The 23,264-nt window shown below is 40.1% G+C and overlaps 1 protein-coding gene across 1 annotated transcript in view; it reads left to right on the top strand.

The window, feature by feature from the left end:
• The window catches only part of IFT80 (intraflagellar transport 80), a gene marked incomplete at its 5' end in the record, with an annotated part of 29,491 nt that extends 12,021 nt beyond the window's left edge, over positions 1-17,470 (top strand). The window contains 11 exons of the mRNA XM_010149809.1: positions 1,592-1,710; positions 2,597-2,671; positions 3,908-4,071; positions 8,343-8,407; positions 9,186-9,321; positions 10,023-10,170; positions 10,889-11,060; positions 12,852-12,941; positions 13,039-13,211; positions 14,317-14,440; positions 17,225-17,470. Of these exons, the coding sequence (XP_010148111.1) occupies positions 1,592-1,710; positions 2,597-2,671; positions 3,908-4,071; positions 8,343-8,407; positions 9,186-9,321; positions 10,023-10,170; positions 10,889-11,060; positions 12,852-12,941; positions 13,039-13,211; positions 14,317-14,440; positions 17,225-17,338 (1,380 nt within the window). The remainder of the gene's footprint in view (positions 1-1,591; positions 1,711-2,596; positions 2,672-3,907; positions 4,072-8,342; positions 8,408-9,185; positions 9,322-10,022; positions 10,171-10,888; positions 11,061-12,851; positions 12,942-13,038; positions 13,212-14,316; positions 14,441-17,224) is intronic.
• Positions 17,471-23,264: the final 5,794 nt, after the last annotated feature.

Here is a 23,264-nt window from a genome sequence, read left to right as displayed (position 1 = left end):
CCCCTACATGTGGTTTCTGGAGCTTAAGTTTAGGATCCTTCTTTTGAAAAATCTTGGCCTGAATCCACGTTTAGGTTATTCGGTTTAGGTTACCAAATATCTGGGAATTAATACGGAAATATGAATTTTTACCTCCTAATTTGCCCTCTATGTTCCCAGACACTGACTCAGAACATTCACCCTCTGAACACTGGGATAATATAAGATTTCCATCCTTACAAATTTTCCAAATTACACATTTGGTATTGGACACCAGGCCAATATGTTCAATATCGAAGTCAAGTTCCTAAATTCCTAATTAGGCCCTTAAATGTTTTTTTGGTCTCGATTTTTCGATGTTGAATATATAATTGGGAAAAGTTGTAACAACAGAAATGCTGTATTACAATTTGGTCTGGTGGGTGGGATAACATGAGTCAGTGTCTGGGAACACAGAAGACAATTTAGCAGGTAAAAATTCGCATTTCTTCTTTCATTCCCAGACATCGACTCGTAGCAGATGGGCTCTGTGAATGATCTCCAGGGTGTTTGAATATGCAAACAACTGAGGAAGTATAGCTAACGCTGGCTCAGGACTAATTTTTTATTTTATTATTTGATAGTGAATTTATTTTATTCCTCCAGATTTACGTAGGAAAGTACTGCCTAAAAAGACAGTTCTAGAGGCATTCTTTCTTCCTGACTACTGCAGCAGCAAAGTTAATTCTGGGCACATCACTGTGGGGGGCATAGCAATTAATATGTCGTTGGAAATGGTTTCTAGGCTTTCCTAATAATTGAGTTCAGCCCTTGATTTGCAATTGGTTGCATGATGGAGAAAATCAAAAGAAAGTTAGCACCCTCAGCCTGGTGACATCTTAAAAAAATAAGCATGGAACAACAACAGAAAAACCCCAAATAAATAAAGGCCTGTCATAAGATATCTCCTTAGATTTTGGCTGCCTAAAATCTTTGAGCTCAAAACCCTGTGTTGATTACAGGCCAACTGTGATTTTCTTGAACCATTGTCATTTGAGCCAGTTTTCACAGAAGTGGCAGAGGCACAGCCTGCTCACCAAGGCCATCTCCTAAATTCCCCTAAGTTCAGAGTGTGATAGCATTAAAAAGTACGCCAGAACTATTCCACATCTAGACAACGTATTTTATCTAAATCTTGGATATTGCTGACGTACTGTGATGGGATCATGATGGGATCATTGAAACACCACGTTTCAGGTGTTTAAATAATCAGCAGCTAAACACTGAGTCTTAAAATGGGAATTTCAGACATCCTTGATCTCAGATGGTTTTGTCAACCTCACGTATAATATTGTGCTTGCGGGTTCTGTCTTCCAAGTGCGCATTAATTACTTCTTACTTTTAAGGAACTCCATCCAGCTCCTCAGTAATTACTCTTTGTTTAATCAGAGTCTATAGAACCTTTGAGTTTGTTTTCACCGGTGCTGTGGAAGTGCCTGTTCCCACATAGATATGTTCTGCTAATGGCATAATAGTATCAGCATGTACTCACAGTAAGAAAGAATGACATTTCCCTAGTTAGTTTAATTTCAGTCATTACCATTTTATTCAACCAAAATTTTCTTTCGTTTAGGTGCACAATGTTACAGATGATGCAGTCGATTTGTTGGAATTCCGTGACAGGGTCATCAAGGCATCTTTGAACTACGGGCATTTGGTTGTTTCAACTTCCCTTCAGTGTTACGTGTTTTCGTAAGTAATACAAAGTCTTGAAGCTTTCTCAAGTTAACTAACAGCTCTGAGAGAGTAGGAGAAACTTGATTTCAAGTATAGTAATGAATTTTTTTTTTAACTAATTGAAATTTAAAAAATTAATTGAAGTATGAAACCTAGCGTCATCTACAACAGAATGTAGTGTGTACTGGAGTAGAGTTGCCGCCCCCCTGTCATCGCTTCTTTCAGCTTTTGCTGGTGCCACGACTGCCTGTTCATTTTGCTCCACAGATCTGGTGGGCGTTCTTTCCACGTAGAGGCAGCAGGAACAGTGGCTGGATGCAAGTGTATTTGCGCCTCCACCTAGGGACTCCTTTTTTTAGGATAATGCTTCTGGCATGCCATAATTTTGGAATAGAATAGGAGTGATTCAAACCTGAATCATGTTTTAAGAACATGATATTCTGTTTCATATGATGAAATTTTAAAGTTTACTCCTTAAAGGCACTTATCTGTTCAGTGAGGTGACTAATGCTGAGCAATAATGCAGCCTGGAATGTGGCACACAAGAGAGGGGCTCTCTCCTGCCTCTGGATCACTGTAGAAGGGTTGAACCATCATTCAGAAATACTTTTAAAATATGTTTGTTTCCTATAAATATGGTTTTGCTGCTGACTAAGACTCCTAGGTCAGCTGCTGCTAGTGTGGAGGGATGCAAAGTGAAGGCAGAAGTGTTAGTGGTCATACTGCATGGTTATCACTGTCACTTGGCTTCCTAAATGCTGTTTTCTTTTTGAAAACCTCCCTTTTTAGGAATGTTAGGTGATTGAAACGTGTATGCTTTACGTAGCGAATTCAACTTTGTACTTGCAACGATCTGTGAGGATGAGCGGGTTTAACAAGTGGGGATTTTTTCTTCTTTCAGTACAAAGAACTGGAATACACCGCTGATCTTTGACCTGAAGGAAGGAACAGTTAGTTTGATTCTGCAAGCGGAAAGGTAACTTCCTGCTTGTAATGCTATTAGATGTGAACGTGGGTTTCCTAACACTGTGTTGTGTAACATAAGCACATACTGAAATACTAGAAATACTAGTAGAAGTAGTATATGGTATTGTTAAGTAGCATGGAAAAGCTTAGCTGGTATGTTTGCCATAGGTCTGTGATCACGGGGATGAATTTTTTCATACATTATATTCTTATACATTATTATTATATATATATACGTACATTCTTATTTATGGAAGAAAGTAGATCTTCTGACATTATGCTAACATCTGGGGTGTATTGCTGTTTTATATTGCTTTTTTGAACTGGAATATATTCTATATAAATTATCTTTGGTATCAGATTTTATTAAAAACACTGCCAGGTATGCCAGATAAAAAGACATAGTTTTATTTTTCTTACATGTTTGCATTTGCAAGAGAATTACTATCTTTTCTCAGTTCAAAACAGCCTTAATCTGCGTTTCCTGAAAATCGTTTGTCCAAGAGATCTCTAGGTGTGCTTTTGTAGGAAGTCAAAGGACTATGAATAGGAGCAGAAGTCAAGTCTTGAATTTGAATTATAGTCTTAATTCGCATAGGCGAATGTTGTCAGACAACTACTTCAACAAAGTGCAGCACAATGGTCCCTGCATTTCTGAGTGCCCCGGATGAAACACTTATGTCCTAGCCTGCGAAGGTACCGCAGTAGAGAAGGGGGAAGCAAGTGGACAGGGTTTTGAAGATCAGTTTCTAGAGTTTTGTGCTGCCGATGAAAAGTAAATTTTGAAAACATGACACAGATTCTTTGATCCACAGAAATGAATGCTTTACGTTATAATCTAGTCGTACTGAAGAAACTGATACAGTAACACTATTTCAGAGGTAGCTGTCCACATTAAAGCTCTTTCTCACATACGTAGACACGACGTCTCACGGGGTGATGTGTGGGGACTATCATCTGCATCTGTATGCTTTGTTAACAAGAGTTAGTCTCATAGGATCTATAGCAGATAAATTCATGGTGATTCCAGATAATAAATAAATACTGGGAGAAGATGCATTAAAACTGAAATCTTCTATACAGAGCTTTCCAAAGATCAACTTTGAAATGTAAGGCTTGGAAATTACTTAGTTTAACTGAAAACAATTGCAGGATATTAGACAACTACCTTCAACTTGTTGAAATGGTCATCACGCTTTTCTGTATTATTTAGTGATTTACTTGTTTGTTTGTTTTTTTATTGTAGGCACTTTCTTCTTGTAGATGGTGGAGGCCTTTATTTATACTCATATGAAGGAAGATTAATATCCTCTCCAAAATTTCCAGGGATGAGAACAGACATTTTAAATGCCCAGACAGTATCTCTGAGTAACGATACTCTAGCAGTGAAAGACAAAGCTGATGAAAAAGGTAAGTTCTCCATTCTAATTAGTTCTGTGTTTGCTAAGAATTCATGAGGAAGTTTCCAACAACTTCACATTTAATTTTACTTAGCATGGTTAGGGTAAAAAGGACAGCATGAAGCATGAACAATTTATCTGTAATATAAATTTAAGATAATATTTATTGTAAAAATGAGTTAAAATTAGGGTCTTGCTTGACTTTGATTAAAATCTTGACGAGAACTTCCAGTTGCGTGTAATGCATCAGAGAACCATGGCATGTTTGTGGTAAATACTCGAACGGTAGGTTTTCACTCTCTGATGTGATTTTTCTAAAGAAGCACCTCAGCAACTCTTTCTGCTTGACTGCTGCTCTTAGATGAGCTGTGATCAGTTTTAGTTCTCAGATGTTCTTTACTTCAGTTGTCTTGGGTTTGTATCCTTATAGCATGTAAGTTTTATACACAGCTGGTGTGACCATAGCTTCGAGGCTGTGATTGTCTGTCTCAGCGTTGTGTACTTGAAGACGTTGTGTACATGCTCCTAAATTTTGTGGTTTGGCATCCAAAGCACTATAATTCTAAACCACAACATGGCCACATGAGCTTCAGGTAAATTTTTTGCGTTAATGAGTGGTACAGAAATATTATTCTGTCAGTCAGCTTTTCTTCCGTTGTTCTATCTCTTGATGCGAGTTTACCTGTGTAACAATTTACATTTTAAGTGTCTGCCCATTGCTGAAAAACCCATGGCATTATGACTTCTGACTTCATCACTGTGCCGTTTCCAGGCCATACGAATACTACAGTGCATGGTGCTGTCCATGGCTGTGTTCTCGGGTCAGTAAGGGGACTCCCGGTGGGAGCAGCTGGGTGCGGGAGGTGCTGTATTGCAGAGTGAAACTTCCTGCCCGTGCTTCCAACTGATACCACCTCAATCAATTATCTGTAACTGTCTGTTATCCTAGATTTCATGAGTAGATTTTATACAGTCTCAAAATTTTAGAATTCTTTGTCTTGCAGCAAGGAACCATCATATTTATCTTTTTTGCCCTAGAAAGAGATCCCAGCAGGGCATTAACCCTTTAGTACTGATTGTATGGTAATTTTCTCACCATATAACCTACAACTTAAATTACTCTGTGAATGAAGAAAACCTTTGTAATGATCCTTTAAAATAACCCTCCCTGAGCAAAAGGAAAATTAGGTGAGGTTTTTCTCAATTCCTTGTTACAAGGCATTTTTGCTTTCTGTACAAAGTATGTGGGGTTTTTTTCCTTCTACATCCTTATCATTTGTGTGAGAACAAATTCTTTCATTTTGCAACATTATTTTTAAGAGCAGTAATATAACTGTCGTGTAATTTTTTTTTAAGGAAAATTACTTCAATAAATGTTATCCTCAAGTACCAAACCATTAAAGATATCTAAAAGAGTTGTGTAATAATTAAAATGGATCCTAATCAGCAAAAATATATTTCAGTGTAAATTATTGAGGAGAAAGCAGTACTTGGCAAAAAAAATATAAATGGATAAGTGAGAAGTAACATTTTTTTCTGATCTTTTCTCTTTCGCTCTCTGTGTGTCTATGTACGTATATTACACAATGTATATTTGTTTGTATATTACGTAGTATGTATAACACAGACTTTTTTATTGCCATATTGACACCTTGATGCAGTTAGAATATAATAATAAAAGTATTTTAAATACATTGAGGCTATATAGAAAATTCATCCATCCATCTTGACTGCTGTCTATGTGCATATTTAAGGTTTTGGTGGTAAACTCACTGTCTTACCCCCTTCCCCTGCCCATCTTCCTGAATAGACTGAAGAGCATCTTCTTCTCCCAACCATTCCTATCAGTCTTCTGAAAATCTTGTCAGCTGGTCCTGCACTGGGGCTAATCTTCCTCAAAACTGTAATTTACAGGCTGTGTTTCCAAGATCAACTCTCCAAGTGATCCCGTTGATAGGAGCTTCCGTCAGGGCAATGAGTAGGAGTGGGTTTTTTTTCTTTTTTAGATAGAACCCCACTAGTAGTGATAAAAAGCCGTATAATATGCCAGCACTTGGGAAAACAGATTCTTGGCACAGGAAAGCATGGCTTATCTGGACCTGTTTATTCTTCTTGACTTGCCCCAGCAGAAGTGGATTTTTTTTTGTCGCCCTGTTTTGAGAGCAGGTCTGTTTTTCATAATGCACTGCATTATAGAAATACCTATGCTATCTCAGTTTGATAAAGGAAGCAGTTCACACGTCGTAGCATGGAGCTCACAACAAGCTAATTTACTCTGAAAGAGAGAGAGATATGACTTGCTTTAGCGTTGTTACTTGGATATTCTTCTTCTTCAGGTAATCTAGAAAAAAGTTGGTATCTCTGATCTTGCAGTCCTTCCTCTGTCTGTGATGAGGCTGGAAGGGGAGGTGAGCCTGTTCTCAGAAGGGAACTGCTGGCTGTAGGAGCTGTTACTCCGTGACAATAGAACACGGGTGTTCAAAGACACGCCGTAGCTGTTCTTTTTCTTTGGCTGCTCAAAGTGGGAGAATGCCCATTGTTTATTGCCTTAATTTGTACATATAAAAAAAAGATACATTTTAGGTTCTAAATGATTGTAAAGTGATACGGAGTTTTTCCAGATAGAGAGGAAAAAACCCCAAACTTATTTTCTAAGCTACCTTAATGAGCATTGTAGATAATGAACAGTTAACCAGTTCTACCTGTCAGTTAGGTAGTTTTCTCTAAAACTCTCTTCATCTCCCTTCCCATAGCTAGTGTAGGAGCAGTAAAATTGGCTTGTATAGCTAGATCAAAGTGCATTTCATGCAGGGAGCCATGCAGAAAAGTGAGAAAAGTAGCACTTCTCAGGAACAGCTAGTTTTCTTTTGTCTATTCAGCCAGCTGCCAAGAGCAACACTTGTGCAAAACCCTTTCTTTTCCACCTCTGCAAACTCAACCACTGCTTTCCGAACACCTGCTCTTACGGGTTGTTGGGGTTTTTGTTTGAATTCTGCCTGTACAACCATTGACCTCAAACCAACATCCTGTGTCCTAGTGAAAGAAATGCGCAGCAGGATCCACATGTTAACATCGCCATCCTTTGGAATGTGCATGTATGTTCGTCTTGTACCGTGTACCCATGAGTAACGCGCTGAAACTGCAGGTGGGACGTGTTACCGAGCAGCTCAAATGTAAAGGACAGCTGGTGTCCCTCAAATGTCACTGTTTTGCCTGGGTTTGAACACTCCACCTACATCTGTGTGTGAACTTGTGTCACAGACTGTATGTAAAGTATGTTCGAATAGGTTTTGAACACGCACGGGGGCGTGTGCGTCACATACACATGTCGGTATAGAAACAAACAGAAAGAAGGAAGGAGAAACCTTATTTTTAGGCAAGTTGCAAATTTGAGTCTTCACTGGATATCCCAGAAAAACAAATTATGTAGGTGGGGGGTTTTTTGGAGAGGTTTTTTGTTTTCTTTTATTTTTTTGAGGGTGAGACAGAGAGAGAATGAAACAGATGGAGTTTTGGTGAAGATTGCAAGAATTACGTACGAGTTATCAGGATAAAGCAGATACTTTTTGAGGAAACCAGTTATTAATGTCTTGTCATTAACTGTATCATCATGATGAGCAGAAACCCTGAACTGTCCTGGAAGAAAATACTGCCTAGAGACCACTGTATTAAGAATTCAAAATAGAGCAGATAATTAACATAATAGAGAATGCTTCTGCAGAATGTTTTACCCAGGAGTTTAATGACAGTTTTCTAGGTATTTGATACCAATTCACTTAGGAAAATGTATCGGTCAGTGGAATCCCTTCCTACACTTTCATATTCATCCAAATTGTGGGTTAAGATTGAGTAAATCAGGCAGCCTTATGACATTAATTTATTCAGGATGCAGAGTACAAACTTGCATCAGCCAGAACTCAGTGTTGTTTCTGTGAATAACCATCTGAGCTGTGATTAGTCTTCCCAATTCTGCATAAGTCCATAATACCATGTTCCAATGGCCATCAAGGCTCTGAAAATAAAGGTATTTGAGCATTTTCACAGATCACTCCAATTGCAAAACAGGACTATTCCTAAGCTCGGCAGACTGTGACAGTTACATATTCCCAACTGCGAGATTCTTTTTTCACCAGACTGAAAGTTACTGGTAAATCTGGCACACAGTAATAAGTATCCACTTGAGGTAAATTCCACTCTGGAAAGGAATGGAACTGCTTGAAAAGTCTATGAAGAGCTGTTGTTTTTAACTAATAAACCATATGTTGGGGTTTTTTTTTTCAGTTATCTACATATTTGAAGCTTTATCTGGCAAGCCATTGGGTGATGGAAAGCCTCTAACCCACAAGGTGAGGTGAAGGATATAATGTCTCTTTTTTTATTATACTTTGAAATTAAGAATCAATAATGGTTTTCCTCAAAAATAGGTCTGTCGGCCCATTAAGGGTTTACAGCCTTAATAGGAAGGAACTCGACAGCTCCAGCTGACCCGTAACAGAAGTCAGATTCCTTATGCAGCCTCCGAAGGGATGCACTGCAGGTTGTGCTCGGTTACTGCCGTGTGTCTCACGCACATCAGGCTGAAACTGCAGCTCGTAGTTTTCTTACGCAGTAAAACTGATGAGGTGAGTTGCCACTGCGTGTACTCCAGAGCAACTTTTATTAGTGCCGACCTGTTGTTAACACGGAGGGAAGGAGCATCAGTGAAAAGGTGTCTGTCTTCAGCCTGAGCTTTTACTGGCTTTACTTCCAAAATGATTCCCTAAACTGTATTTTCCTTCACTCTTCTGGTACACAACAAAAGCAAAAGTAGGCAGCTTCTTTGGAGAGAGGAAGAAACGTGGATCTTTTGGGCAGGTTTTGCTTTGAGAATGCCACTTGTATTTCTGTAGTTTTGTAACAAATTGCTAAATTGCTCACTCTGTTGCAGTTTTGTTTTAATCTGCATGCGCTTCAATTTGTATAATGTTTCAGTCAACAGAGAAGACACACAGTATCTTCCCAATCCAATTGTTCAAGAGTTTTGTGCCTTGTTTTTAGTAAAGCGTTCATTTGTTTGAGTATTACATGCTTTCTACAATAGGAATCTCCAAAATACAAATCAGATATTCTATTTTTCCTTTTCAGACAGAAATTGTGGAGATTGCGTTGGACCAGAAAGGACTTACAAGTGAAAGAAAAATAGCTTTTATTGATAAGAACAGAGATCTTTACATTACTTCAGTTAAACGGTTTGGAAAAGAACAGAGGATTGTTAAAATAGGTAAGAAAAATTCAAAATAGCCTTTAACTACGTGCTGGCAGGTAAATGGACTTATCTAGTACAAGAGAAATTTTCCTTTCTAATTAATAGTGAAACTGGACTTGAAAAAACCCATTAGAAATAGGCCTGTGGCTTTCATACGATAGCGGCAGAAACAATTTTAGTACATTTTTTCTAAATTCTGGTAAGTTTTACATCGGGTACATGTAAAGCCATTCTTAACATTTAAGAACTTGTTATTGCGTTCCAGAGCAAGCAGCTAAGATATTGAGGAAGGGATGTATTCCTCAAAATCATTCAATGAGGGATGTTCAGACATTCTCCTTGCAAATGCAAACACTTATGTTTATAATAGCTTTAATTAAAAATTAATAGTTTTAATGAAAGGTTTATATGCTGCAGGCGGATGCGTGATCCAGTAAGTACGAGGGTGCAGTCTGACCACTGTGATAATTTTGATCTCCAGAAAAACTAAGTCCAAAAAAAGGTTACTCTGAAAAGGACTTTCTTTCAGAAAGAGGGAACTGAATTGGTCTGGAAGTTTGTCAGATGTTACCTTACAAACTCGGGGGTTAAAACCCAGCCCTTCTGAAGGGAATTAAAATGACTGATAATTACCCTTTTACTGCAGTTTGAGAAGTGTACCTGGATTTTGAAGTTTGTGGTGGAAAGGCCTATTATTCTGTTATTGTTAAATGCAGGGACAATGGTTCAAACTTTGGCTTGGAACGACACGTCTAACGTTCTTTGTGGGATTCAAGATACCCGTTTCACAGTCTGGTACTACCCCAGCACAGTCTATGTAGATAAAGATCTTTTGCCAAAAACTCTGTATGAAAAAGATGCAAGGTAATATATCCTTTGTGATCAAATTGTTAGTGTTATGTATTTTAGCTAGTTTACTCATTCCCTAAAGAATTATGTTAATTTGGCAGTTGAAGTAGACGGCAGAATTGCAACTTTAAAAATTCTTTTCATGTTACTACTTCTTGATTAGGAAAGGGGGGAAAGGTGCTTTACAAGTTATTTTATCATGAAGTTAGGAGTTGAAACGATGATGCACAGTTTAAAAGTAGAATAGTGCCTTGATGCAAGAGCAAGATGTTGTTTGCATCTCATTCAATATTGCCTTAGTTTTTTGTTCCCAGAAGTATCTGTTGGGAATTAAAAGGATCCAGCTAGTAAGTCACAGATAATAGTATGTCTAGCTCAGCATGTTTACATCAGCCTGTATACTTTGTGATATGAAATTCTTCACAAAGAATACCTAAATTCCTTATTTCATTCTAAGAGTTGTGGGAGTCCAAATGCTGTTTTACTGAAAAATGTATTTGAAATTTTTCACAAATATAGCCAGCGAATGTGCATGACGTCAATGTGGTTTTAGAGAATATGACAACTACCTGTTGGATATAACTGTTGAATAACTAGGTGCTTTGATTTTTGTGTGCTCTGAAAATGAAATTTAATCATGATGTACTTTTCAAGCAAAGGTTTCTTTAAATTCCTCATGTTCTGTTCAGTAAGGAAGAAGTGAATATTAACTTACCTTTCTTTCTCTTCCCAGTGAATTCAGCAAAAATCCCCAGATTTTACATTTTGTAGGAAATCAAGTAACAATTAGAAGAGCAGATGGTTCACTTATTCACCTTAATATTTCACCTTACCCTGCAATTCTTCATGAATACGTTAGTAGTTCTAAATGGGAAGATGCTGTCAGATTGTGTCGCTTTGTCAAGGTAAATGCTGATTATCGGGAATGTTCAGGAGATAATCTCACTGTAGTATGTATGTTTTCAAGTATTACTGTAATAATCATAATTGCATATCAGATGTTACATCTCATTTCCATTCTTCTGCTTTGTTGCTGATTATATTTGGGCTGGCAATGAAAAATTATATATTTTCCTAATTACACAGTATACATAATGTCATAACTTTCATTATACATAATAAAAATGCATAGTTTTATTCACACCACAGTCCAGATGGATTGAACACAGGTACTCCAAGAAGTTAGTAATATGCTTAAGTTTTCAAGACTAGGCCTTAATGTAACCAATTAGAAATCTCCACAAGCAGTTGCCTGGTATTCTTTCATATTTTATTTCACTTGGTTTTGTTTGTGTTTCTTTTTTTCCTTTGCTTTCTTTTGTGTATGTATTAAGGCAACAGCAACAGATGAGGTGAGTCCTGCAGTCTTTAAAACAGAGAAAAATCTCCCCAAGGTCTGCTTCCTTTCCCCCATTTACTCCTAGAAAAGAGTTTAGCACTTTCATATGACTATCATGACCATAAACGTGTATTTAAAATCTTTTTGCATTATTAAATCAATACACATCCAGATAATTTAGGTTGTATAATGATTTTTATTTTGGGTATTACACCATTAATGTTAGGATTTCATCCCAGTTTTTAGCAGTGGGAATTGGGACTTAAAATTCAGTACTATGTTAACTTTTTTGAGTACTCTAACTGTATCATCTTTAAAAATAAAACATCTGGATAGGATGGTAATATTCATAATATTGTTTCATTTTGATTAATATGACAGTTTCCTAATTCAAGGACTTTTTTTCAAACTTCATGCTTTCTCCTCATTCTTCTGGGCAGAGTCATCCTATGAGCTTAATTAAACTTAAAAGGAAAAATATTTAAAATTTTCTGATCTTTTTAAATGAAATCCTAATATCAATATCATGGGTTTTCACTGTCCCTGTTTTTTTATGAGCTTTTCCTCATTAGTCCATATCTGTCATCAACTGAGGAGGGCCTTTCTCTCAAGAAAAACTGTTAAAAGCATCTTTATTTTCAGCGTGAAGAGTATTCACATAATCTGGTTTTAAGCGGCTAAGTTAGGTACCATGGGCTCAGTCTTTGAAGGCTTCTCCTTTCCATTGGTTTCAAAACAAAGTTTTGCCTTTGATGTAAGGTGTAATCCAAACTGGCCTAAACTACGTGGTGTGAGTATCTTTTCTATTTCACAATTTGTGATTGGGCTGAAGGATGACCTGGAATACCCAGTAAACAGTCTCATCACTGCTGGACTTGCCTTGAACTTTATCTTTCATGACTTCTAAACTCTTAATGGCCATACAGGGCTATTTTGGTGATTCTGGCAACTCTGATAGATGGACAGTTCAAAGTATTTCCAATCAGTAGTAACAAAAAGATCATCCCTCTGAGGAAAGAGAGAACAGCAAGACCTATTGGTGAAAAACTCCTGGAAACCTGGCCTCTTACCGAATTTCAGGCTGAGCTGAGATACTGAAAACTGATGATTCGTTTGGCCACGCTGTCAGTCTCAGCTGATCACAACATCATTGTTTTTATAATGAAGGAGTTCTGAGAAATAATTAAGCAGTGTCTTTCTAGTGAGAGTCTTAGAGCATGGTGCCGTGAATGGCATGCTGAGAGACGTGGGGTAACGCTTTATTTTCAGGATATGTCTGCTTCCTTTGAGAGGTCATTTTTGGCATGATAATAAATGCTTGAAGTTTTAGAAGTTGCATTTTTTTTTTAAATTCCAGGATCAAACTCTGTGGGCGTGTTTAGCTGCTATGGCAGTTGCCAACAAAGACATGGCTACAGCAGAGATCGCCTATGCATCCATTGGTGAGGTAAGAAGGTTTCGTTATTTATTTCCAGTTAAACTGCTGCAAAACTAATTTTAATAATTAATTCCCGTTATGAAACTATTGTACCTCTCGTTAACAGATTGACAAAGTACAGTATATCAATTTCATCAAAGATCTTCCATCAAAAGAGTCAAGGACGGCTCATATCTTGCTGTTCAGTGGAAACACCCAAGAAGCTGAAACCCTGCTTCTCCAAGCAGGCCTTATTTATCAAGCTATTCAAGTCAACATTAACCTTTACAACTGGGACAGGTAGTGTTTCTTCGATTATAAGCAGTCTTACTGAGGTAACCTGTAAATTATTTAGATCCGTTGTTTTAGAGCAGATACTTAGCTCACTTATCTGTAATTCCTCTGTAAAAGATGAAGTAAAAAAACATCCTGACAATAACCAAAGTGGTAACTTTTTTTCTGTCATGTTCAGAAGATACCAGTATTCTGTGATAAAAGTCCAAAACATGCTTGGAAGCATTTTTAATTATCATCATTGTTAACAGAGAAAAGTCCTTCATGATACCTCAGACAGTACATGACCTTCAGAATTAAGGCTGTTTTGAAATGTCTTGTTGCTGAAAATAGATATTGTTCAGGCTCCCAGCACTGTGTAGGTGGAAGAAATATGAATTAGGCCTGAGAAAACAAAGTAGGAATTTCTCCGTTAAACAAAAACACACGTTTTCTAACAGAATCCTCCAAGGCCACTTACTACTAATTCTCTGCTATTATATTCTTATCACCGTGGGCAAAAAGTTGTTTTTCCCCCACATAGCTGTGTTGTTTTTATTATGTCGCCTAATATGTATCACCTAAAATCTGTGTATGTCAAACATAAGTATTCCTTACGCCACTGAGAAGACAACAGCTGTGGGAATTACCAGTTATACTAATACAGTGACTGATCTTTCCCGCCTAGAGAATATTTGTAATTGCTGCATGGCATATGCCATAGATGTGTATTATGACACTCTTCAGGAGCGATTCCTGACCATAGTAAAGTTATTAATAATTACTACTTTTTCTCCTTTATAATGAACGTGCTAAACTCTACCCATTCTGTTTTCTTTCCCTGAAATAAAAAGACTCCTCTTGTCAAACTCCAGTGATGTGATGAGGTTGTCAGCAGAAATAATTGTTGGACGTTTTTCATAGCACGCATCATCAAGTAGACGGTCTCCTTTGCTGGCTGCTTTTAGCCTCCTGTGACTGATGCTAACGTAAAACCGCTTGGCACTATAGATGAAGGATCTCTGCCTGCAGCCCTAACGCTTCTCAGCGTATCCTTTTGCAAAACCATGGTGACTGTAGTTGTGCCAGAGCATTTGCATAGCCTGACGAGCCCATTTCTGTTTTGTTCCAGGGCCCTAGAACTAGCAGTAAAGCACAAGACACATGTTGACACAGTCCTGGCTTATCGACAGAAGTTCCTAGAGGATTTTGGGAAAAAAGAAACGAACAAAAGATTTTTGCAGTATGCAGAAGGTGTAAGTATTCCTCAGCATTATTCCTGCAGCTTTAGGTCAGCCTGCTTTTTGTAACACGTCTGGGGAGGGAGGGGTGGAACTACTCTTCCATTTTCTTTCTTTGGTTCAAATGTGGACATGAATCTTAAGTTCTTACATCTGAACACAAGTTCATAGCTCGATGTGTGGCTACTTGGCTAGTGATAGTTGTGCATGTGTTTTATTTGAAGGCACAGATACAGAATGTATATATTTAGTATCTGGCAAGGATTATAGGAACGAAGGCACAGTTGTTTTCTATAAACAAGGAGTTAGACCTTAGTGTGGTTGAATGTGTACCTCTTAAATGTCTTCAACATTGTAATGTAATGTTATGGATGGCAACAATAACAAACTTTGAAGGTGTCCAGATACATATTAAGAGTGAACTCTGAACCAAATACGACAAATAAGTAAATATACAATTTCATCAAACCTCTGGAAATCCCCTCCATCATCAGTAGGTCATACCAGTTTATTAGCTTTAGAGATCTAAAATTTTAGAGATCCTAAAAACTGAGGAGAGATCTTAGAGTTCATTAACTAAAACGATCTTAGATTCCACCAGAGGAGTGCTGCACGTTTCCTTTATGAGAGGCACCACATCTGCACCTCAGACAGGAATTCCATTGAGCAGCCCTTCTGTCCCTCCTGCTCCTTCCCTCGCCGTTCCTGAGCCTTCTGAGGGTGAAACTGTAGAGAGAGACATGTACTTTGACCGTGTTAGATCCTTTCAACCACAGTGGCTGATGGATCAGGAAATACAACTGAGCTGTTAGTTCAGATCCGGTGCCCATTGCACTTTCAATAAAGCTTATTTCTAATGTAAGTCGTTAGCTTTTAGCACTTGTAAAGATGTTTCATTTCCTAAACAGGAATAAAAATCTGCACAATATCCAGCCCTCCTGTGAACTATTGTGCACTGCTTTACGTAGGAAATACAGAAAAATAACAGAACAGATTCCAAGACTCTCATCGTGCAGCAATTTTGGCTGCTTATGCTGGAAGCATGGCTTCTACGTACATTAAATCCATTATTGAGCAAAAACCATGTTAATCTCCTGATGCTTCTGAAAGAGACATTTTAGATAATACTGTCTTGTCTTTAAATCAGGAAAGCCATAGTTTCTGGAAGGGTTCCTTGTCAGTGACGGGGTGTGAGCAGGGTGATGCAAGTGCAGCCTGTTTCACCTCATGTTCAGTCTTGGACTCAGGTCTCAGCGTGCAGAAGGTTCCTGGAGTAAAGAAGTCCTTTTCCTCATCCATGTGCTGGATCTGAAACCAGGAGGGGAACCTACTTAATGAAGTGGATTTTAAGCTCTTGGCTACAGTGGTAACTAAATTCTTAATGCAGCCTGTCAGGCTCATATAGCAAAGTTAGAAGGGAATGTGAAGGGCATTAAAGAGAAGAGCAAGATTTTGTGCTGCTGTTCCTTCTCATGGGGGGAAAAAAGGGGTCTCAGTTTCCCTCTCACCACATAAAGCTCCTTCAGGCTGAAGTGAGGAGTTTTTACCTGTTTTCTGTACTGCAGCTGAGAGCACTGATGTGCAGTCAGATACGGAATCTAAACAATGTGCTTAGTTGCGATATCTCACGTCTTTATATGTAAGGTATTACGATCCCCCTGTGTATACTGAGAATCCATATCTTGGCAGTTAGTAGGTGTCACTGGCAAGGGTGATTGGCTTCTCTGGCAAGTAGCTGTGGGCTAGATGGCAGAATTAGCCCTGTATGTGGTGTGTTTAGCATCTGCGTGACATCTGTTAAAGCAAACACATTCTTCCTTAGAGCTCCATAAAGATTTCAGTCATCAGATCCAAAGCACCTGGACCCAGTAAATGCATCCTGAACTGAGGTATTAACCTTTCCACATGAGAACGTGGGTATTGCAGTTACATCTTCCCTCGCAGAGATGGTTCCTCTTTACTTCATGACATAGTTAACGGAACAACAGCTACTCTGAAAATTCCCTGTGCTGCAGTAGTGATTTTTATTTTTTCCCACCCGATCTTTGACAGTCTTAATTCTCCAGCAACGAAACTGAACTGCGCAATTACCTATTTGCCCGGTTTTTGGACATGTTTTTGTAGTCATCAACTGCACCACGATCCATTCTTTCTTGTCAAGCATCTTTGGAAAGAAAGGCAACTGTTGTACCCCTCTTGTACCACGGATACTGTGCTGTAGCTGTTGTCTGAAGTTTCACTGAAACAGAATGCAGCCGGAAGATGACGGTTCTCTGCAGCTGGAGAAGTGCCAAGCTAAAGCTAAAACATGTAGTGATGCAGAAGACAGATTTCAAGCAGAAATCTGATTTCTGTTGTATCAGATAACTAACGTAGTATGCTGTCGGTTTACTTGGTGGACTTCAGGTGCAGTCAGAAGACATCACTGCGTGTATTATTGATAAAGGGCTGTGTTCCCAGTAATACGACACGGATGTCGTTACGCTGAGATCAGATGCAAGTTGTTCCAAGTTATTTTTGTGTTTTAATGGGGTTTTTTTGCCAGACACAATGAGATGTATTAGTATTTGTTAACATATATCGAGCTTTTGTTATTTTAAAGGGTTTGTTAGAACTCAACTGTGCCTTCATGTATTCCGTTAGGGTAAGTTGTCACTTACACATGTAGAACTATATCATGGTTGATATGGTCACTTTCTAATTGCAACTTCAAATTGTCCTGTTGCTGAATAATTCTCTGGTTTACCTCTCTACGTAACGTTAGTTGACCTCTGTGTACTCGCTTTTCTCTTCTTACAGCTGGAAGTTGACTGGAACAAAATCAAAGCCAAAATAGAGATGGAAATTGCTAAAGAAAGAGAACGAGCAGCAGCCAGTCCCGCAGTGAGAGCTAGTGTAACTGTACAGCAATAGCTGTCCTTCTGCTCACCTTCAGAAGCGCTTCTTGGATATTTTGTACTGGCATATTTTGACAAAAAAACAAAAAAGCCGCGGCAAGCAATCTGTGGGAAATGGGAGTGAGAATTGGGATAGTTCTTGTTAATTGTTGGATGACAGGCAGAATTGTTTACTACAGCTTCATTCTGAGCTGGGCTGATGTTCTAATGCCCTACCTTCTGTGAGTAGCTACGTTGTAGTCCATAATACATATATAGGAAAAAAGGGAAATTAACTGTCTTTCTGTTGGTGGCTTTTAAGTTTTCATTGCCATTAAAATTATTTAACCTTGGTTGCCCCTAATTAAGTACCGATTTCCCTGTTCAAGTGCCTAGTTTAGTAGTTTGGCTATTTCTGCAACCTCAGGGACCTCTGAAAAGACTTGTTTAAATTGCCCTAAAACAAATCTAGCAAACTGCAAGTGTTGAAAATTAAAAAAGGAGCTTGCACCTCTGAAGTACAAAAGTGCATTATTTCCCTCACGGTTCCAGTAATACGTATTTCTGTGGGTGCCTATGTACGAGCGAGTTCTTAATGGGTGATCTCAGATTACTCTAGCAACTCAGGTTTGTCACTGTAGCAAACTAGATAGCAATAAAGGGTATTTTCTGAGGTAATTGTTCAAAAAGCTGTGGAATGTGCTTTGAATGTTGTTTGGAGTAACAAGCAGCATTGTTGGTTGGCTTTGTAGCATCTAACAGCTATAATTGAGAGCTTCCTTAGGGTTAAAATATCATATTCGTTTAAAGTAAGGAAGGGCTTTCTGCATATTTTTTCTGCCCAAAGCACTTGATTTCAAAATATTGGTCTTATATTTGTGTTATTACATCAAGATATATTTTTCATTGTTTTACATACAAAAGTGGCTGCATATGTTAGATGTTCTTTGCAGAAACACTTTGCATTACAAACATGTGAGCGGGTTATTCATAATTGTGTAACATGGATCTTTCAAACATTACCATCAAAATGTTAAATATCTGTATATCTGGCAAATTTCTTCTGTTTTGTAAATCATTTTATGACACTTTTTTGCCAAGTTCATAAATTTCTTTTTAAAAAAAACCCACCCCTTTATTTGTTTTTATTAAGTGTATCTAACAGCTGATGCATGAGGTGATCTCCATGGATCTACCTGACTGCTGAATAAAACAACAGCTTCGATGTCGCTGGGTGGAAGCTCCGCGGTGGTGCGCTGACGTGTGGCAAAGCGAACACCTTCACCTTCCATCGACTTGCAGAAAGCACTTACTAGTTTCAGAACCGAGCCCAAAATATCACTAATGGCAAGTGTTTAATGTTAAATTTATGAAGCCTGGCAGAGATTTGTAATGTAATGTCAGCAGTTTTTGAAGACCAGTCTGGTGGTGATACAGCGTTCGGGGTCTCAACTCACTCCTGCTCTTTTGTTCTTGGGCCAGTTGGAAGCACAGCAGAGGCAGCAAAGTCACTCAGCTTCCTAAAAATGCCTGGTGCAACAGTCAGCCGTTGCAAGGATGAGGTGAAGCAATGGAGTGGAGGCTGCACTCACAGCAGGTACTGAACAGAACAGAACTGCACTCAGAACAGGTACTGTTCATGAAATCTATTGAAAGAAGTACCAGGAGCGTACAGATGTTTCAAGTCTCTTCATCCCAAGCTGCAACAACCTTGTGTGTCTGCTTCAGTGGCCCTTTTCTGACCTATTCGGGTAAGATTTGCACATCAGCAAGTGCAAAGCAAGATCAAAAGTGCTTTCCCCCTACTTGTGTTTGTGTCATATTACCTCCCTCTCCAAGCCCTTCCAGAGCTGTAAATTAAATAGCTCATCATTACTGGTTGCATTAATGTCCAGTGCAGGAATACAGATTCTTCAGTGAGTTAAGAACACCTATTTTAAAAAGAGATAGCACCCTATTTAATTACTGGCTGTTTAATTTATAACATCATAAGCCTATTTAAGAAGTAGGGATTAACATGATTGAAATGCAATTGTTTTAGGTTTTATGGTTTGTGTATTTTTACTGGTTCAGAAGAAAAGGGAAAAATATTTTTTTATGTTTTGGTGTTTAAGACAGTGAGACTTTGAGATTGTGGATGACGACTCTTTCAGGAATCATGGTTTTTTGGGTAGACACATCTGCAGCGAATGCTCAGTGAAGGACTCGATTGTTCATTGGTTTTTCTAGAGCTCTTATGACTCATCCTACTTTCATTCCAGAGCTTAATGGTTTTCTGTATAAATTAATCAATCTGCATGTTTGTTTCCATTCAAAACAGGACGTAGAAAGTTCTGTGTAAGTGCAGAATAGGTACGTGGCATGACTTCACTCCGTTTGAGTTACTAGCTGGTCTGTACTGATGACTGGGGATTAGGTTGCACGTTCATCATGCTTATCCATAGAAATAGGAATTTACAATTACAAAACCCCAAGGCCAACTCATTTAATAACAATACGAGAGCACCAGTTCTATTTTATTTACTAAATTAATGGCAATACAATCAATTACAAGAAGAGTCTGGGGTCGGTGATGATAGAGCGTGCATACCTGGAGCTGCGAGCGTGCCCGCAGGACCAGCTTTACACCAGTTTGCCTAGAAAAGGTAAAGCTGAGGGTGTGCAACCAATGGAAATAGCTGCGGCAGCAGGTGCAAGGTTCTGCTTGGTGAGCACGGGAGAGCCCACGCAGGACTTTGGCTGTCCGCTGTTGCTCTGAACGTGTCTTGACGTGATGGTGCTGTGGCCTGGGAAGCCAGATTGGCTCATTAGAGTTGTATCGTTTTCAGTTGCCTTAATTCAGAATAGTCAAAGTTAAAAATAACCAAGAGTGGAAGAGCTAGAAGCTTTCTAAAACAAATGTAATTCTTGATGATATTACCTAGAGATATGGGAGGAAATGAGGAAAAAGGACAATTTATTGGGTTTTGTATTTCAGGATTGATAGTAAACAAAAATATTGAGACTTCCATTTCTTTATTTTTGTGAGATCAGAGATACCTGACAGGACCAGGGGTAATGGGTTTAAATGGAAAGAGGGAGGCTGTGATTGGACATCAGGAAGAAATTCTTCCCGCAGAGGGTGGGGAGGCACTGGGACAGGCTGCCCAGAGAAGCTGTGGATGCCCCATCCCTGGGAGTGTCCAAGGCCAGGCTGGATGAGGCTTGGAGCACCCTGGGCTGATGGAAGTTGTCCCTGCCCATGGCAGGAGGTGGGACTGGAGGGCTTTAAGCTCCCTGCCAACCTAAACTGTTCCATGATTCTGTGATATCCCATATCACATTTATCTAACAGCTTTACGCTCGGCTGACAGTTCATGACTCCATAAATACAGCTGCGTTAGAATTATTGATCTGAATTTATGTATGATTCGAATCACAACAGCTGTAACATTGCGGGTGGGTTTATTCAGTCCATGGAACAAGCCGATGGCTGTGCTTTGGGCCTCAAGGGTGCACAGCAGTTACCTGTTCAGCTGTTACCACCGCTGTCTGGCTGTCGTCCTCTCCGGGATCACCTCTTTGCCTCCCCATAACATTTGAGATGCTAATGCATTTTACTCAGCAGGGTACGGGGAAAAGCTGGGGAGCAGAAAAGGTTTTGTGAATTGATCGTGTGTAAGAATCTCTTTTTCCAAAGTATATTTTATTGATTCGATTCGGCCAAGGGTTGCCCCGTGCAATAAAATCTCAAATACCAAAATGCAAACTGTTATTTCGGGTACCTTCACCCTGCTGTAAATTGGACTTAACAAGAACTAAGTGCTTCCTGCAAAAATATGATGGACTGATCTCTTCAGGGAAATAGAGGGAGACGTTCTTTCTCTGCACAGGGCTAGGCAGTGTGCCTGGAACTATTAGGTGGAATGATGTACAGAGAGTATCGTCTGTAATTACTTCCGTCTCTTTTGCGAAGGGGCTGCGATGGTGGGTTTTCTCCCTTATGTAAAGGAAGAGCCACAGTAGTTGGAATCCTGCAGTTTGGAAGTACTCTGGTCTCTATTCTAAATAAGCATGCAGGCTTTCTCTGAGGTTAAACAGCTGTGCCTTCAAAAAAGGTTGAGAGGGGGCTGCTTGCTCCACCTCCATGTAAAAGATCCCGATTGCACCCCAAGTGCTAACTTCAAGCTAGAAAAAAACAGGTAATTTAGGAGGTCTTGGGACACAAGCTGGTTCGAGTCTGGGGGGAGAGGTCCGGTGAAGCTGGCGGTAATGGTATCTGAAGCAGCGATCGGTTGGTGGTTTGGGACTGTTGGATACTCCCAGCCAATTCACTGCGATGTCGGTGAGGGTGGAGGTGACTTCTGCCCTGCGTTGGTGTTTATTTGCCTCACCGATGTAAAGCAGCGCTGGTGAGAAGCATCCCGCGCCTTGACAGGGCTCCTTTTGGAGCTCCTTTTGGCTTGACAGCGCCAAACTGGCTCCTATTTTAAACTTTTTGTTTTCTCTGAGGGTGTTTTCCCAGATCCAAGTATTTTGGCATAGAAAAAGGAGGTTGAGGAAAAGCTCTTTATTTATCTCTTCAGATATCTGTTTCAGTCCTGAAGGTGTCTTTCTTAGTTAATCTGCCTCAAGTGTCATCAGCAAACACACGCGGCTTCCCAGCTTTCCTGGTGCAGACCGGTTGAGCTGTCGGAGGTGAGCCGTGCTCCCTCACAGCCCGTGGGGTCTTGCTTGTCCCTTCTGCCTGTAAATGGATGGGGTTTGCCTTCTCTCCGGTCCCTGCAGAAACACTCGCTCCTCCCTGGGGAAAGGAGGGAGGGCAAATAGAAAACACACTAATAACGTGGTATTAAAGGAGAGCACTAAAAAAGACGCTGTTAGTTCCTACTGGGTGGGACGTAGAAGAAGTGCTGTTAGGGGGTGTTAGCCATTGGACTGCAGAAATTAATTAGTGCATTAAAGTAGGGGTGAGAAAAACGTTCATCTTTAGAAAGTAATATAGTCAGCCCATCTCTGTGTCTCAGCGTTTTTAGCTGCGATGCAGAAATGTTTAGGAGCCACAGCAAGAAATATTTCGGAATGCAGATGCCATGCCACCACCTACATCCCTGTCTGTATTGGGCGTGTGCCCAGCGCCCCGGTTCTGCAGCACGGGGAGCGTCTCTCTTGCACCTACACTGATTTCCCACCCTTGCCTGTGAGGGGAGGGAGTATCTCACGCTCCCTCCGGTTTGGGAGCCCTTTACCTGGGACCCACAGGGCAAAGTAACCAGTTTTTACAGAGGGTTTGTGGGCAGGAGAGCGGGCAGCGCTCAGCACCAGGTGCTGATGTGGCCTGTGCTGGATTGGCCCCTTAATTTCCCCTGGAGCAGGACTGATCCCAGGTCCCCTCAGTTAAATAAAAGGCATGGTACCACAAGGTGCGGATATTTTATTAGAAAGCATTGGAGGTTGTTCTCCTCCCTTCGCCTTGCTGACAAAGGCCAGGCTCTGTACAACCGCTGCACGGTGCCGAAGGAAAGCCTAGCCTGGCTTTCCCCTATGCCTGCTCCTACCCGCTCCACCCGTGGGTGCAGGAGGCGTGGGGATCGCCCTGTTGGGCTGCCCTTGTGCAGCTGTATCCACGCAGACCCCGCGCATGGTCTCCAGCTGCTTCCACAGACAAGCGATCCCGGTGTTCCCGGTGCGCACGAGCCCGCTGCACGCACCCAGGCGAGGGGAGCTGGGGATGCTGCACCGGACTGTAACCGGCTCTTTACGTCCTCCCACAAAGAGCATGTCGTCGAGCCAGAGGTGATGTCATTGTAACAGCGGCAACGTCGCCATGCCGGAGGTGATGTCATCATAACAGAGGAGATGTCATCATGCCGGAGGTGATGTCATCATAACAGCGGCAACGTCGCCATGCCGGAGGTGATGTCATCATAACAGAGGAGATGTCATCATGCCGGAGGTGATGTCATCATAACAGCGGCAACGTC

Source organism: Eurypyga helias, unplaced genomic scaffold (genome assembly GCF_000690775.1).
Source record: "Eurypyga helias isolate BGI_N326 unplaced genomic scaffold, ASM69077v1 scaffold20034, whole genome shotgun sequence".
Taxonomy (NCBI): domain Eukaryota; kingdom Metazoa; phylum Chordata; class Aves; order Eurypygiformes; family Eurypygidae; genus Eurypyga; species Eurypyga helias.
Note: the sequence above shows the minus strand (reverse complement) of the source record. Positions and strands in the feature narration are given on the sequence as shown.